The sequence below is a fragment of the Plectropomus leopardus genome, chromosome 12 (assembly GCF_008729295.1).
Source record: "Plectropomus leopardus isolate mb chromosome 12, YSFRI_Pleo_2.0, whole genome shotgun sequence".
NCBI lineage: Eukaryota > Metazoa > Chordata > Actinopteri > Perciformes > Serranidae > Plectropomus > Plectropomus leopardus.
The window spans coordinates 19,879,657-19,895,081 of record NC_056474.1 but is presented as its reverse complement, the minus strand read 5'-3'; the positions used below and the strand labels follow the sequence as shown (position 1 = coordinate 19,895,081).

Sequence of the window (15,425 nt, the reverse complement as noted above, 5' to 3'; positions counted from 1 at the left end):
AATAAAATGTGATAAGCTGTTCTCCTTTCCACGGCAGCTGCGTGTATCTCAAGTTCTTAGAGATGTAAATAAATTCATAGTTAATTGTCTTCACAAGATAAAAAAAAATAACTTTCTGGACTTCGGGGGAGTAGTGTTGTGTAAAACAGACCCACAAATATATGACAACTTACAGTGAAGTGGTATGTAGTTTAATTGTGCAAAAATCATGCTGGTCTCTTCAATAAGTAAACTTCATTTCTTTTTCTTTTTTTTTTTTTTTTTTTTTTAACATTTTTGAAATTCAAACAGCAGCATTGACCACAAGCTTGACATGCTTTACAGGTCACGTCTGTTCTGTGATGCATTTAAAGTGGTTAAACAAGTCACTCGGTCACAGCAACTTCACAACAGCAATGTCTGGATGGGATCATGGAAAATACTCTTTATACAGCATTCAGATGAGACCATGAGATTTGATAAAGATCTCCACCTTCGCTGGTGGTAAACATTCATGAATGATTTCAGCATGACCTCTATGGCACTGAGACATGAACTCAAAATAACCATGTGATACAGCACACCACCACGAATGCTCTTTTAAGTGAGATAACATTCACAAATTAAATACATTACTTCTCTTCGTGTCGTTGATGCAGCATTGGTGATGTCACTAGCGTTAAAGGTGGAAAATGTACAGCAGAGTGAAGTACACTGGAATACTAACAGACAAAATACCATCATGATGTCCGCTTTGAAGCTAATGAACTGCATCATTTCATCACGCAGATAAGTCACAGTTAAAATCCTTAAAAAGCTTCAATGTTCCCCGGTATAGAGTCTGAATTCTAAATAGAGTCATTTGTTAAATTTCTCCACCAATTTATTCATGTTTTTCCTTTAATTTGTCACTAATCTGTACTTTTAAATGTGCGATATTCTACATTTTATCGTATCAATAACAGTACACCCCTGAGAAGACGCAAACCAACAACTGACTCATCTTTATGTGTCGCCAAAACCAAAAATAGTTTATTTCTGAGTGACAAGTTTCTTCGATATGATGAATTAGGTGACGGTAGTTTACTTTGAGTTGATAGCATATTCACTGTCCTGTTGCTGTAAATATTAGGGCTGGGCATCGGTAACTTGAACAAATCGATCAAAATATATCTGTACCAAGTCATACTAAAAGTGTTTCAATGGATGAGTTCATTTTATCTTTTTTGTACCCAGATCCAGAGAGAAAAAGTACTCTTTTTATGATTTTGTTCACAGCCAGCCACCTCATACATTCTTTGATTTAAAACAAAATCTGACTGGCCAACGACCAAAGCAACTACACCCCATACAGTCTGTAGCGTGGTCAAGTTAGTGTGGTTAAGGGTGCGGTGTATTTTGAATGTGGCTATGCTACATGCTTGAGTTGTCTGGTGAGATTTTATGCAAATGAATGCTGCCATTTACATGATAGGAATTGTATAAAGTCCTGTATTGGTATTTTTACCACTTTAAGGGTACTAGTGTTGTTTTTGGTTCTAAGTTTTGTCTGCAACCATTAGCTATATAGCTCTCTCTGTTGATTGGTTCAACCATCCTTTAGTGGCATCAGTTTTTACCCTAAGAGGCTGAAATTTGGCTTTAGGGTCAAGTATGTGTGCTTGCATGTTTGTGTAAAAGTGTGTTTGTGGTCATGCCATTTGTCTTGGAGGGGGGCAGTGGGAGTGGCCTATGACAAAAAGGTACATAACTTCCAAATTGATTCACAGACTTCCACAAAATTTTGTGGAAAGATTTGTCATGGGCCAGAAACAGCTGCTTAACAATCACAGATTGACAGATGTATGTACACACAAACACACACACACACACACACACACACACTATTATGCCACATCCTCCTTCATAACTCATAAACCGGTTCTCATAGGGAAACTCATTTGGACAAGTGTTTGTGAGGTTGCGTGTGAATGCATGAAAGGGTGGATGCATTCAAGTATGTAGTTGCAGCTATTGCAAATGCACACTTGTTAAAATAATACCCAGTCCTCATAAATACTCACTAGTGCACCAAATAGAAGTCTGCAGCATTTACCTCTATTTGAGTAACCTTCACTAAAAATTACATTGAACTGTTTTTAAAGATTTATGATTTCAGTAGGCATCAGTGGTTTAGTGGCTGAGTGCAACAAACAGCACAGTACAAATTGGGAAGTACTGAGAGATGAACTAACACACTGTTGGTTTTGGTCTTTTCACAGGATTTGCTTGAAATAATAATCTAGAATATCGCCAGCCTTCATCTTTAACGATACACTCCCTGATTGTGTTACGGTGCTTCGTAGCAACTTCAACATAACAAAATTAAGGAGGCTTTCATAAAATTATCTCATATTGTAACACTTTCAACTGGAGCTATGTACAACACTCACTCTGATCTTCCTAAACATGTTAGCTCATAAATATCTGCAGGATTTTGTGGCAAAAACAGCAATTTGGTCTCTCAGCTCTCGAGACAAACAACAGTAAAATCTGTTAACGAGTCTGTTTTTCCAGCAGTGCCCCTGAAACATTCTTCCGTGGTGAACAATACAATACAATGTGGCTGCGTGGACTGTTTTGAGTGTGACTGATGGCAGCATGCAATCATTCAGTTTGTTTTAGTCCTGTATTCCAAACTATGCAGGCGTTTTTTTTCAGCCCACAAACCTCTGAAACAGCGATAGAGGAGGTAGAGTCTCCATGAGTCTGATCATTCATAAAGTGTTAAAAGTTGATAAAATCTACTTCGTTTAATTTGCTATTCCTAAATCACAGCATCGTTAACACTAAGCTCTGTGTGAGGAGCTGACTGCCGAGATTCCAGGAGGTCGTCCTGTCCTCGTCACGAGTCCTTAGTGTGTGAGATCTGTCTCCACAGCAGAGCTTTCAGGTTGTTGAGAATAAGCGAGTGCTCCATGTTCATCTGTCCAGCGTTGCCCTTGAGAGCCATGCAGGCGTACAGCTGCCTCTCGAGCTCCTCTCTCAGTCCTGAAGGCGCCCCACGCAGGAGGTAGTCCTTTAGCGTGCTGCATGCCTTTGCCAAGTTTGGCTGAGCTGGCTCCTCCCTGCACCGTTTCTCCGACACGTCACATGACGTCTGGCAGTCAACACCGTACACACAGTCAGCGTCCGTCTCGCACTTCAGCCCCCGCATGGCGCGTCTAAATTCCTCCTCAGGAACCACCGCTCGGGTGTTAGTAAGACGGAGCTCATGGCGGTCGGTGTAACCAAAGTGCGCTGCTGCGAGGTCGCAGATCAGAAAGCTGCCGTAGGTGCCGTGGAAAATGTCCTCCACTAGTTCCAGGAGGCCCATGGAGATCTTGGCTTTGCGAGGCCATGAGGGCGTGAACCACTGGTCCATAGTGCGCTGCACGCCACTGGGCACCCAGGATACCAGCGGCCAGGGTAGAGACAAGCCATACAGGGGCCCGTAGGCGACTCGCTCTGTCATGTACAGGTCCCCGCAGTAGCCAAGAAGGCGAGGAGTGTGTCCACGGTCTTGGAGCAGCAGGCCCAGCAGTACCTGAAAAACAGAAAGCAGGAATCTCACCAAAAAGCTTGAGTCGAGTAATTTTGTGTTTGCAGACACATTTTTTTTAATGCTAAAGCAGTTTTGACCAAAGATTTGCAATGAGACGAGCTGACACTTGCAACTTCTTGCAATGCACCGGTCTGCAACGTTCTGAAATCGTTTACAACAACGTGACCAGACAAGACGGTGTATCGTCTCCATAGAAAAGACTCTGTACACTGTGCTAACTTTGGCTTTTCAGGTGCAAGTAACCTTGTGTTTTTTTGGAGTATACCTGTGTGTGTGACATGCGCACATACAGCCAGCAGCAGTGACCCACCGTCTGACACAACACACCATTGAGACGGATCTGATAAACGTGTCAACAGCTGCAGGAAAGTAATGAGACCAGCTCAGGGACGGAGGGCTGTTGTCAGAGAATGCCAGAATGCTTACATGCCGTCTGCTGACGGTTTGTAAGTGACTTGGCCGTCTGACTTCTCTGCAAGCTGATTGGCTGTTAAAACAGTTGACGTGCCTTATGTTCTAAAACCAGCCACTGAAGACTTGACAAGCTGAGTTGTGGGCGATGCCATCATACGGCTTGAGTTGAACGGAGATGGGACAGTTCACGCCTCTGCAACTTTTTGTTTTGTCTCTTCGCTAATCTTTGGTCTGAACTGGGCTTTAAGGAATACTTCCCCACAATATGACCATTTGTAACTCAGTTAGTCACGTTACCTTGAATTTGTAAAAAAAAAAAACCCCGCCTCAATGGAAAACGGTGAACATACTGAATTATTGATTGACTGGGGTCCACATTAATCAACTTTCAAACTAAATCAAAACATCCATTTTACAAGCTCTCACACAACAGTATAATCAGTATCGCAGTATAATCCAAGTCTCATTTATCAACATATTTGTTGCCACTGATGACAGAAGCTTATGTTCCTAATCATCAGTGGCTTGTTTTTGTACCTCATCCATCTGCAGGAGGGCCCATGTAGAGCGTGCTTCTGGCAGTGATACCCGTCCATCTTTGTTGCCATCGGCGACAGAGAGGATCTGGCTGACGAGGCTGGCGAGGTTAGCCTGCTCTCCAAGCTTGGACTGATGGAAAGAGAGGAACAGAGACTTAGGGCTTTAATCGATTTTCTATTCTGTGCCTCCTTGACTCCTCCGTCCTCCTGCCTGTGACCCAGAGGCAAATTTTCTTTTCTTCAGATAACGAAGGCATAACCAGCCTTACTCTGCCTCTGACTGGCTATTACTCACTGCCTTCATTCATCGGGTTGGTTAAGTGTAAGAATGTCGAGGTAAGCCAACCAGAGGCAGAGTAATGCAAAGCAGAGTGGGTCATGTCTTCACCATCCTAAGAAAAATTATTTTGTGCCCCAAAAATTAATCTCAGAGTGTCATCTTAAGGGATGCTTCAGTTACTAAAATGAGAGGAGAAAGGAGGCGCGCTAGAGGAGCTACAAGCGAGAATGACCACGCGTTTACTCTGCGGAAGTCTTTTTGGCGCCTGTTGCATATAAAAGAGGTGTGACTAGCATGCCACCAAGCCCCCAGGAAGTCCCTGATTTTGAAGCCAGTTCTTTGTAGTGGCCATACAGTTGTACTGCAATGTCTGGGGTCCGTCACGTAATGCCCTGTGGCATAAAGGACTTTCCCCACTGATTTACTTTGCTAAAGAGACATCTGTAAATCAGTAGATACATTTTTTAAGCGTCACAAGGCCCTACTATCAGGATCTGAGCCATTCAGTCCAATTACGTTTGGGAACTCCAGAAGAGCTGAATGATGAAATCATTTTATCCCTATTCAAGCTAACCTTCAAACTGGGAGTTAGCTGTTGGGCAGGTAGAAGTTAGCCGCTCAACTGCCGTAGGTTTACAGTCTCTATGGAGTGCACCGTGCAGATGTAGAGCCGATAATCCCCAGATCATCTGGGTAATTTTATATGAAGCAGTTGAACCATTTTGGGTTCATGTGCCACTGAGTAACTGTCGTGGGAATGAACAGGGCCCCACGTTCAACGCTGTATCCAGGTCTCTCAATACATCAATGTGTGCCACACATCATATTTAATGTGCGCTGCTTTAAAATGCCTGCGTCCAAGTACGAATCTGTCATTATGTTAAGTGCCTTTCGCCTTGATTCCTCTCTCCTTGTGTCTCTTCCTTCACTCCTACTCTCACATCTCAGGTAGGAGAGATTAAGGTGTGAGGAGAGGAGGCGAGAAAAGGACTTGAGGATGTACAAACTGAAATGAGGAAAGCCTTTAGAAAGCGTTGTTTCAGGTTCAATCTGTAATGCCACAGACTAAAATATTTGGTTCTAAATTAACCTGAAGTCCTTACCTTGAGGTGATTAAAGACCATCTCTCTGAACTTCTCCACTGAAGTGCCTCTGGTGGGCTTGTCAAACACAGGGGCTTCTCTCCGTGGCTCCGGCTCCTCGCCCAGCTCGTAGTGCACGACCTCCCCCAGCTTACAGCGGATGATCCCATCGTGGTCTCCCCAGCTTCCTGTGTACACCTGGCAAACAGAATGTCCAAAAAACTGTGAAAATTCTGAACATTGCAAGCAGTAGACTCACAACTCTTATCAGAAATGTGTTTCCTACCTGGTTATTTGGCAGCGTTGACAGACACCTGCTCATATAGAGTGTGTCTTTGTCACACAGACTGCTGCAGGCAGAGCCATCAATGATGCCCTTCCTGTATTTATCACACTTGGAGGAAGAGAGAAAATGCAGTAGATGGATTTAACCTTTAACTTCTTTATTATAATATTAGATAATGTCTGACATGTCTGCATCTCTGACATTCAGAGAGTGGGGATATTATTTTTCTAGATCTAACATTATTAGTTGTCACAAGGAATTATATCATGAAGTTGACTTGTGCAGTTTGATTTAACCTTAGGCTAGATGTTCCTCATGCTGTGTTAATTGCGAAATAAAAGTCCATTACATAAAATCTTACAAAATAACAGGATCCAAACAAACAAAGCGATAACTCACAATGGCGTTCTTGCACTCGTGTCCTCTGCACAGCTCAGTGTAGGCGGAGTATTGCACGTAGAGCACCCAGCTCCCCACCAGCACAGTCAGCCATGTGAGGAACAGGTACTTCACCCGCACAAAGGAGATCCGAGCCTGTGGAGCGCGAGCAAACACAGAAACTCTAAGATCAATCTACAGCCTGAAAACGTACCTGCGTTAGAGTCAATAACAGACTGTGCAATCGTTAAAATGTCCACATCAATTTTCAGTGTCTGTTAAGCTCCACACTGAGGTGTACAGGCTGTATTAACATGTTATACAGGCACAGAGCGCAGAAAGGGTTGTTGATTCAAGCTAGACATTTGCACTCCTGATCACATAATAGGTTACCATGGTGACAGCATCAGGGTGTCCTATAACACGCCACTGGCTGACTGATTAGTCGCCATGTGCAACAATAGCTGGAATATGGTTTTGAGGTGCAGATCCAGTTGTTCTAGCGTCACGTGACACTCTGGCTATGGCTCATAAAGAAAGAAAAATTGAATTACTGCCTGTGTCACAGGACGCACAAATCACATGTCCCACAATGCTGCTTTGGACAGAGCTGTTGTTGTTTCTGGGACATTGTGCAAGTTCCTGCAGTCAGTGACTTATTTGCCACAGTGATGAAGCGGGGAAATGCGGTAAAGTTAAAACAGAATCTTCACTTAAACGAAAATATTTAAATTTGCAGAACAATATCTAAAGGCAACACAAATGAAAAAGAACAGAACAAGGTAAAACCCCACCAGAGCTGCACTCAATGATTTAATCTGCTCTCTTTAATATACTTTTATATGAATTTAAAAGGTAAGTTTGGTACTTTTCAATCTGGACCCTATTTTCCCATTTTTTGTGCCCTCAGTGACTAATGAGAAATGATTTTTAAAACTGGTGCAGTATTGAGCAAGAGCACTGTAGCTGGCAGCGGTAACCACTCGAGGCATGTTTGCACCATCAATATGTGTCCACTAAAAGTGCTTGTTTTTGTCACCTACAGGCTCACATTATTATTCTAAGTGTCTGACAAGAATCACTACAGAGAGATAGCATTGCCAAACACACCAGACTCCATATAAATAAACAGTAATTTTATCTCACTTCAAGAGTCAACAGAAACACAATAAAACTCACAAAAACCATCTCAAAAACTGTTTGTCTTTCCACTGTTCTTACAATCTCCAACTGTTGTTTGTTGAAATAAACCCTCAATTCACCCAGTTATATGTGAAAATATGCTGGCTCTATGGGCACTCAAATTACTATGTATTAACAGTTAGTCTGATTTAACAAAAAGGATCTTACTCCTTGAAAAAAAGTTTTATCTCTGTAGGGATCCTTATGTTGTCAGGCACTTTGAATAATAATCTGGGCCTGTCAGTGGCAAAAACAAACAAGTTTAGTGGAAGTAAATGTAAGTTACAGTGGTTACATTGAAGCCTGTTTCCTTGCCTGCTATCTGCAGTGATCTCAAAATACTAGAAAAATGAAATAAATTGCTGTTCCCGTTAGTCACTTAGACACAGTAATGTGACGAAAATAGGGCCCAGGTTGAAAAATACAACACTCACCCTTTAACTGGCATTTACAGTCCTATTGAGGTAATCAAAGCCATGAAATTGCTGAATCTGGTTTTGAACAACAGTTGAAGTTAACATACTTCAAATGTGACTATTTTGTTTAAACTCACAATTTAGCTGATTGGATTGACAAACCAAATGATCATTTTATCAGTAAGTGACTACTGCAATGCAAGCAGGTTAAAAAACGAAGAAAAGAAAGTTGTTGGAAAGCTTGCTGGAGCAGTGAAAAAAAATTTAGGTCAGACCTCCTCTGTCAGCCACAGTATGTGACTAACTAAAACAAAACTGCAGTGAGTTTTCCTCCAAGGACTCTAACAGCACTTGGGAGGATAAAGTGATTTTGATTCTCACTCTGATCACATGGCAGGAACAGCTTATGTTGTGTATATTTTGGCAGCGTGCTGGTCCTCGCGATTCAGCTCCAGCACAGTTTCCAAATCCCAACAAAATATGCACCCAGTGAGGCATAGACAGAGTAAACGACTTTTTTAATTTAGTTATTTTAAATCTTTGATGTGCTGTGATTACTGCACTTGGTTAAAAGCTGTGATTTGGACAGATGATGAGATTTTTCTGATTTGTGTCCATACAAACTGCAGCAGAGTGTCAGATCCACATTCACACACACACACACACACACACACACACACACACAGATGGTCTGGTATCGTAAATTCTTTTAAGATTAAGGCATATGACTTTTTTGTGGGGTTTGAACTTGATGAAAAACCTAATGAGGTCTGGGGCTTTTGTAACAGCTTTTGTTCACTCAAAATATGCAACACATCCCCACAGTGAGCTACAGACTTCAAAGAGAAGCGCAAGGAGGATACAGGAAAACCAGAATCTTCCTGCCTGCCGTTCCCTTTGGTGCATTTTCATCAAATTGTCCACTGGCAGCAGCAGGCTGTAAGAGTTTTAATAGCAGTTTTGTGTTTTAGACCTGTCTCCTCAGCTGAACTGCACTGTTTTTTTAAATGCTCCGGGAGGAGATGAACAAACAGATAGTGGGCCTCCTGAGAGGGAGCAGAGTTATCAGGGGAGTACAAATCAGCTACACACCATTATCAGATGTGATTTCTTTTGGTATGCATGTGGGTGGTGTATGTAGAAAATGCATGGCACACACAGACAATGTTGTGGGATAAAAGTCATGTGTGCGCCATGTCTGTGCAAACACGTGATAAAGCCTCTGAGAAGAAGTGAAACTTGATCAACAGAGAGCGGTATACTTCCCTGACTCCCTGTGGTCTTTCACATTGTCTCCTGTTCCTTGAAACCTGATATGAAGTGTTTGTCTCAGCTGAGATAACATTAGATAACTTATTTGATTCTACACAGGGGACTCAAGTGCCAAAACAGCAGCTGAATACAATGCAAAGTACAAAGTGTGATATAGAGGTACTATATACAATGCACTGTAGTAAATGCACTGTAAAACTGTTCACCATTCTACACCACTGAGCTGACGGCTTGCAGCTCATGGTGCTAACTCCATAAACAGTTCTAACAACAGCAACAGTGCTGACAGAGCTAAAATTAGCCCTTTTTACACAAAGATTGTGCTTAACGACCACTACTAACTCCCTTCTTTACGGCACCTTTGCATTTTTACACAGAATCAAATAATGGTAGCATTATGCTGCTCCAGTGTGTGATTTAAGACAGCATGCTGTTATTGCGGAAGTAAAAGAGGTGTGAAAGGCATGGCGTTTCACACAACAGCGGCAGCCTTCAGCGTGAAATATAACACACGTCGGCAGCGATCTGTAAACAGTAACAGCGGCATAACATGTCAATAACAATAATGTGTGGACCTTGTTGTTTCCCTACTTTGCAGATGTTTATGGCTGCTATTTTTCTTCTTTGTGTTGGCTGCTAGTTGCTTTTTAAATCTCCTGTCCTGCCCATGGTCACATCCTGCAAGCTGTGCCTTTTACACAGACCTCAATTCGGCACTGTTACTATCTCTGCTGCCGGCTCAACTCTGTCCCCCCATTCCATGATTGTAATCTTTTAAACAGAAAGGCGAGGCGGAATAACGGCACAATATTCCTGCCTTTAACAGGCAGTGTAAAAGGAGCTATTATAACCAGGGGTGAAAGTGGAGGGACCAGAGGGTGGGCGCTATGCTTCCATGATGATACAGTCCCAGTATCAGTGGTAACTGCTATATCAGAACAGAGCAGCGGTGATTAGCTTACCAGGGGGATTCACACACACAGGAACTTACATGCCCTAACATATATGTGTGGCAAGATTGTCTATCACAGCGTCAGAGAAGCTCAGATTACAACACACACAGAGGCAGCGTGACTTCATTCTCTGCTCAGGAGGATCCCAAAACTCCACTATATCTTTACATAGCAAATAGTGGTCGGAATTTTGCATCCAATTCCTTAAAGTTAATAATAAATTAATACAAATATTGCACTTGAAAAAGTCTGGAATGAAGTAAAATACAAAAACCTATTCCCCATGAATTAAAAGGTGAAAAGATGCAAAATGTAACAGCAAAGGTGGCAGCTGATAATATATCATATTTGCACTATTCATCTCATTTGCACAATCATTCACTGCATAACTGAAATGCTGCTCACTGCTCACTTCCCATTTATACTTGAAGTTGTTTCTCTATACTTGAAGGTGGTGCCTGTATAATTTTAAACATACCTTCCTTAACAGTAATTGTATTACTTTTATTGGGTACTTACCTACTTTTCATACTCCTTTTTTCTATTTGTGTACTTGCATGTTTACACCGTGGTTCTGGGAAAACATACAGCAGAATTGACAATAAAGTTGACTCTGACTTGAATACTGGTGATAAAGAGAGCTGGTTATGGGCAGTGCAGACAGGAAGACTGTTATAGTTAAATGTGAAAAATCCACATAGTTCAAAACCCGCCTTGCAAACTATAGGGTTACCAGCTGTCAACAGTTAGATTCAGTTACGGAGCGTTAACCCTCATCAAGTATTGACTTCATGACTATAGTCCGGCCACTGCAGCAGGGACAGAAGACCTGCAGTATCACATCTTCATATACTGTAGATGCAGTAGAGCTGTCCTCATGGTTTTATAAAGGGATTGTGAGGTGTTGCTCGCGATGAACAGATTGACCGTGATCCTTTTCTCTCCTGTGAAGTCTGAGGAGTTCTGTGAACTCCTCAGAGCTTTTCCTGTCTGCAATCCGGGGGTCACTGCCGCAGCAGACCAGAGCATAGAACATGTTTGACGCATCCCAGACTGAAAAAAATGTCCTTACAGACTCATTGCTAGTATGAAAGTCCCAACATGGGGCAAAGGTTAGAACACTAAAAGGGACAGTTCACCCGGAAATCAAAAATACATATTTTCCTCTTGCCTGCGCCTGCATCTACTCACGAATGAGAGGCTCGTGACAGCGTGAGATGTAAACATTAATGACGTTCTCCTTGGCTTTGCTGTAATGTTAGCTAGCTCAAAGGTGCTAGGTGAGGTAGCAGTAGATGCACGCTTCCTTCTGCATGGTGATAAGGTCAGTGGGTGTAGTTCAGTAGGAACAAAATAGTTCCTACATTGAACTGCTTACAACAATGTCTTTGGATTATATTGAGTAACCAAGTCACGATTTTTGTAAAGAGACATTGCTGTTGAGTTTTTCAATTGAGTTGTTTTGGCACTTTGAGCACCACAAGCAGAGAGGCATCTAGTTCCATTTTATTGGAGAAAAGGCAGACAGCTCTACAGCTGATGTCCCGAACAATCTGCAACTCACACCAAAACAAACTAGACTGATAAATAGCACAATAGGTAAGAGTAAAAATATGTAATTTTGATGCGAGGGTCAACTCCCCCTTTAATATCTGCAATGTCGGTATCAAAGAGAGCCAACAGGAAAAGACCGAAATTCACAAAATTCTAAACTGGCTTTCATGTGGCTTTTTGAACTTCAAAAACGCTTTGAAATACAAAAGCCAATGATCCCACTTTAGTCAGAGGTTTTCTACAGTGGTTATGAGGCTGCATGATTTTGTCCAGTACAGTAGTTGTGTGAAATGTGTGTGTGTGTGTGTGTGTGTTTGCTACTAAGTCTTATGAAGAAAACTTAGTAGCACTAAAACCTGGAACAAATCTAGAACATGGACTGATAAAGGGGAAAGAAACGTTCTGGGTTTGACTATGCAAAGTGATCCAGATAACCCTGTAGACTTGCTTCTTGGAACCTAGATGCAAACTAGACACCATGTCTTGTAACAGACCTGGATACCCTACCTCCACCAAAACATTTTGGTGTGTCTCCGTAAAACCACCAGGTCCTCTACCAAGACTTCTTTTAGATTTGTTATCAGCCAGAGTTGGCATTACGTTGGTGTGTTACCTTCTACCTAAATTTAAAAGAACTAATTGATTTGGCTGTAAGGTCAGGAGGCTGCAAAATGCACTTGCTAAAATATACAAACGCTGACTGTACTTTTCCAAAGCTGTCCATCTCCTACATCGAACTCTGTACCAAAACAGGAACAGAGGCAACCCTAACAGACTGCACAATATTGTAAACAAACCTTGCAAAAGAATCCACTTTGCAACGTATGCAACGTAATGGTAAAACATTATTTTAAAAAATGTCACCCTATCACTGTAGAGGGTATTACAGTTATTATCACTGTCAGTTGCAATGACCCTTAATGGTGCAGTGTGTGTAGGATTAAAGGGCATGTAATAGGGTAATAGGGAATAGGGTAATGTAATATTCATATCTATGCTTTTGTTTTGGTCCTCTCTCATGGAGTTGTCTCCACAACAGCCCACAACAGACAAACCAAACACTGGTTCTAGATAGGACCATTTGCATTTTTGCGTTGACTACCTTGAAAAAAGGTTCAAGACTATTTGTTTTTGCGGAACATATGCTTTACCGTGATTGAAACTTGAAACCTTTTTTTTTATGTGAAAGTTTATGTAAAAAGTCTGATGGCAGTTGATGGGGAAAGGAGATGTGCAGGTAAGATTCTCCGTTTGGGTGCATTTTAAACTAATATAATATATAAGCAAATGTATGGGGCAGCTGTGACTCAGGAGGTAGAGCAGGTCGTCCTCTAATAAGAGGGTTGGCGGTTTGATCCCTGGCTCCTCCAGTCAACATGTTGAAGTATTCTTTGGCAAGAAACAAAACATCTAATTGCCCCCAATGGCTGTTCCAAGTGTATGAATGCTTAAAAAACACAGGTGGCACATTGTATGTGAATGAATGTGTAGTGTGAAAGTGCTTGGTCATAAATTGACCATAAATACACTATATACTATATTCAGGTCCATAGTCGTCAGTTTTCATATGATGGTATACTGTAAAACCAGCTGCAACCCAACTGCTATTTTAGGGAATTATTTTAACAAGGAGGCCTACAGGATGAAATGAAGCCTAATTGTGGCTGATCTTGTTAAATAATAAGCCCATGAGGCCACAGGAAACACTGGCTGGTGTCATTAAATGTTGTCTGAAGCCAGATTAAATCAGCTCCACCATCATGTTTCATCTCCTGAACTCTACTAGAGTCAACGGACTGTAGTCCATCCCCAAAGTTTTGATAAGCAGACTGTACTGTTGTAATGTAGCAATATGTTTACCCTTCCCTAGAGCAAGTATAACCCTGTATTCTCTTCCTCTTTCATAAGCTCCTTACTGTACTGGGAGTCGCTGCTGGCGGCAAGCCACTGGTACCCAAATGAGAAGCTTCAACCTTATTATCCAACCAAAGGGATTACTGCTGCCCTGGCACTGGTGAGGATGATGAAACAACAGCGAGTTGTGAGTGAAAGTCTAGGCATGTTTTCAGTCAAATGTGAGGAGAAAAAAGTAAAAATGAAGTGGGATGAAATGCAGAGATCCCTCCCCGGCCTGGCTAATAAATCCTTGCACGGATTACTAATTTCTTCTCATGTTGTAGCCACTCCCAGCGGTAGGGATAGCTAATGGTTAATTCAGGAGTATTGTGGCTGACATGGACTCACTGCATCACTTGTAATATTTTTATGTGATAAAAGTACACAAAAAATCTGAAATGTGACAGGTTGGCACACAAAGCATAGCTCGTGAATCTATGGCATCTGGTAGTCTAAAAACATGCTGTTGAAAAATGTCCCATTTTATCTGATTTTTTTGTCCCACTTTACCTGAATGCATCAAGTACTTACTCAAAACCCTTCTTCTACAAAGTAGAGTGTATTGTGAAAATATTTAAATATTTATTTAACATCCTAAAACCACGTTCTGTTATTATACCCTTACTACTCTTATTACCAATTTAAAAAAATCAACATGCCATTAAAGTCCTGGGACCAGACTCTTTGGTGCAGCCATACAAGCTATGCCACACCATTAAAAATGATTGTTTCATGTAAACCACATTTGTAATAACAATGCTGTAACATGTTTGGTGACTAGCTCTAAATGTAAAGCCTTATTTGTTTCATTTTACCTGATGCCCTATATTACCTGACTTCACCCTATGAAACAGCCAATGATACCCATCAGGGCAGCTCAACGAGGCACTGCCAGCTGTCAGTCTAGTGTGACACCACGACGACCCCATTACACACAGGTTCACACTCAATTTAAACACATCCCGGCGATAATCAGCTTTACAGAGCTCTTATAGATCAATGGTATTACCTGGAAGTAGAAAGACTTTTTCACCCAGGCCCGTGGAAACAGACCCTTCGCCATCACAGAAATAGATCATCTCAATACGAGGACCTGGCTGTGGGAGATCATCCAAAACACACGAGAGAGCGTCTTCCACATGAACCGACTCTTCTGGTTTACAGAGCGGGCAGAAACCACTCTGTGTTTCCAGATGTGAGCCCCACTGTGATCCACGGCCCCGGGCTGCCGTTTTGTCTTGTCCGTGTGAATATTGCACTTTGCCTCTGCTCTTTGCAGCAGCTGCTGATTTTCAAGCAAAGCAACAACATACCTCAAGCTGGGGAAAAAAACGTAGGATCGCGGCGCAGGCGCAACGTGTTCGTCTGCGAACAAAATGTTTTTAAGTTGTCAACCAAACTGACGAGCTATTTGTCAACGTGGATCCACTGGTGCGTTGATATCTATGACTCATAATGAGTATTGTGTATTTGCATTGCTAAACTCTGAAACCTTGGCCGGGTCAAGTTTGCAGGCACCAGTAAAACAAACTTCCGCTACGTCTTTCACAATAAAAGCCTCGTTGCAGCCATCTATTCACATTCAACAATAGATTTATTCTTTAATTGTCA

General features: G+C 41.9%; 1 protein-coding gene across 2 annotated transcripts; it reads right to left on the bottom strand.

Annotated features, from left to right (window-relative positions):
* Positions 1-175: 175 nt before the first annotated feature.
* Positions 176-15,297, bottom strand: dipk1aa (divergent protein kinase domain 1Aa). Of its 2 annotated transcripts, XM_042497242.1 has the most exons (6): positions 14,824-15,297; positions 6,563-6,697; positions 6,164-6,271; positions 5,899-6,075; positions 4,514-4,645; positions 176-3,544 (listed from the first exon to the last, which is right to left on the bottom strand). In XM_042497242.1, the coding sequence occupies exons 1-6, from the start codon at positions 14,875-14,877 to the stop codon at positions 2,864-2,866; spliced, it is 1,287 nt and encodes a 428-aa protein (XP_042353176.1). In that variant the 5' UTR covers positions 14,878-15,297; the 3' UTR covers positions 176-2,863. The 2 variants fall into 2 exon arrangements, with proteins under 2 accessions (XP_042353176.1, XP_042353177.1); XM_042497243.1 differs by lacking the exons at positions 6,164-6,271; positions 6,563-6,697.
* Between the last annotated feature and the right edge of the window lie 128 nt (positions 15,298-15,425).

Excerpts from the sequence above, each read along its gene's own strand:
- dipk1aa (XM_042497242.1), bottom strand. The coding sequence starts at position 14,877 with ATGGCGAAGGGTCTGTTTCCACGGGCCTGGGTGAAAAAGTCTTTCTAC. Across the intron at positions 6,698-14,823 it reads AAAAGTCTTTCTACTTCCAG|GCTCGGATCTCCTTTGTGCG; the intron begins GTAATACCATTG and ends CGCGCTCCACAG. Across the intron at positions 4,646-5,898 it reads TGGTCTTTAATCACCTCAAG|TCCAAGCTTGGAGAGCAGGC; the intron begins GTAAGGACTTCA and ends TCTTTCCATCAG.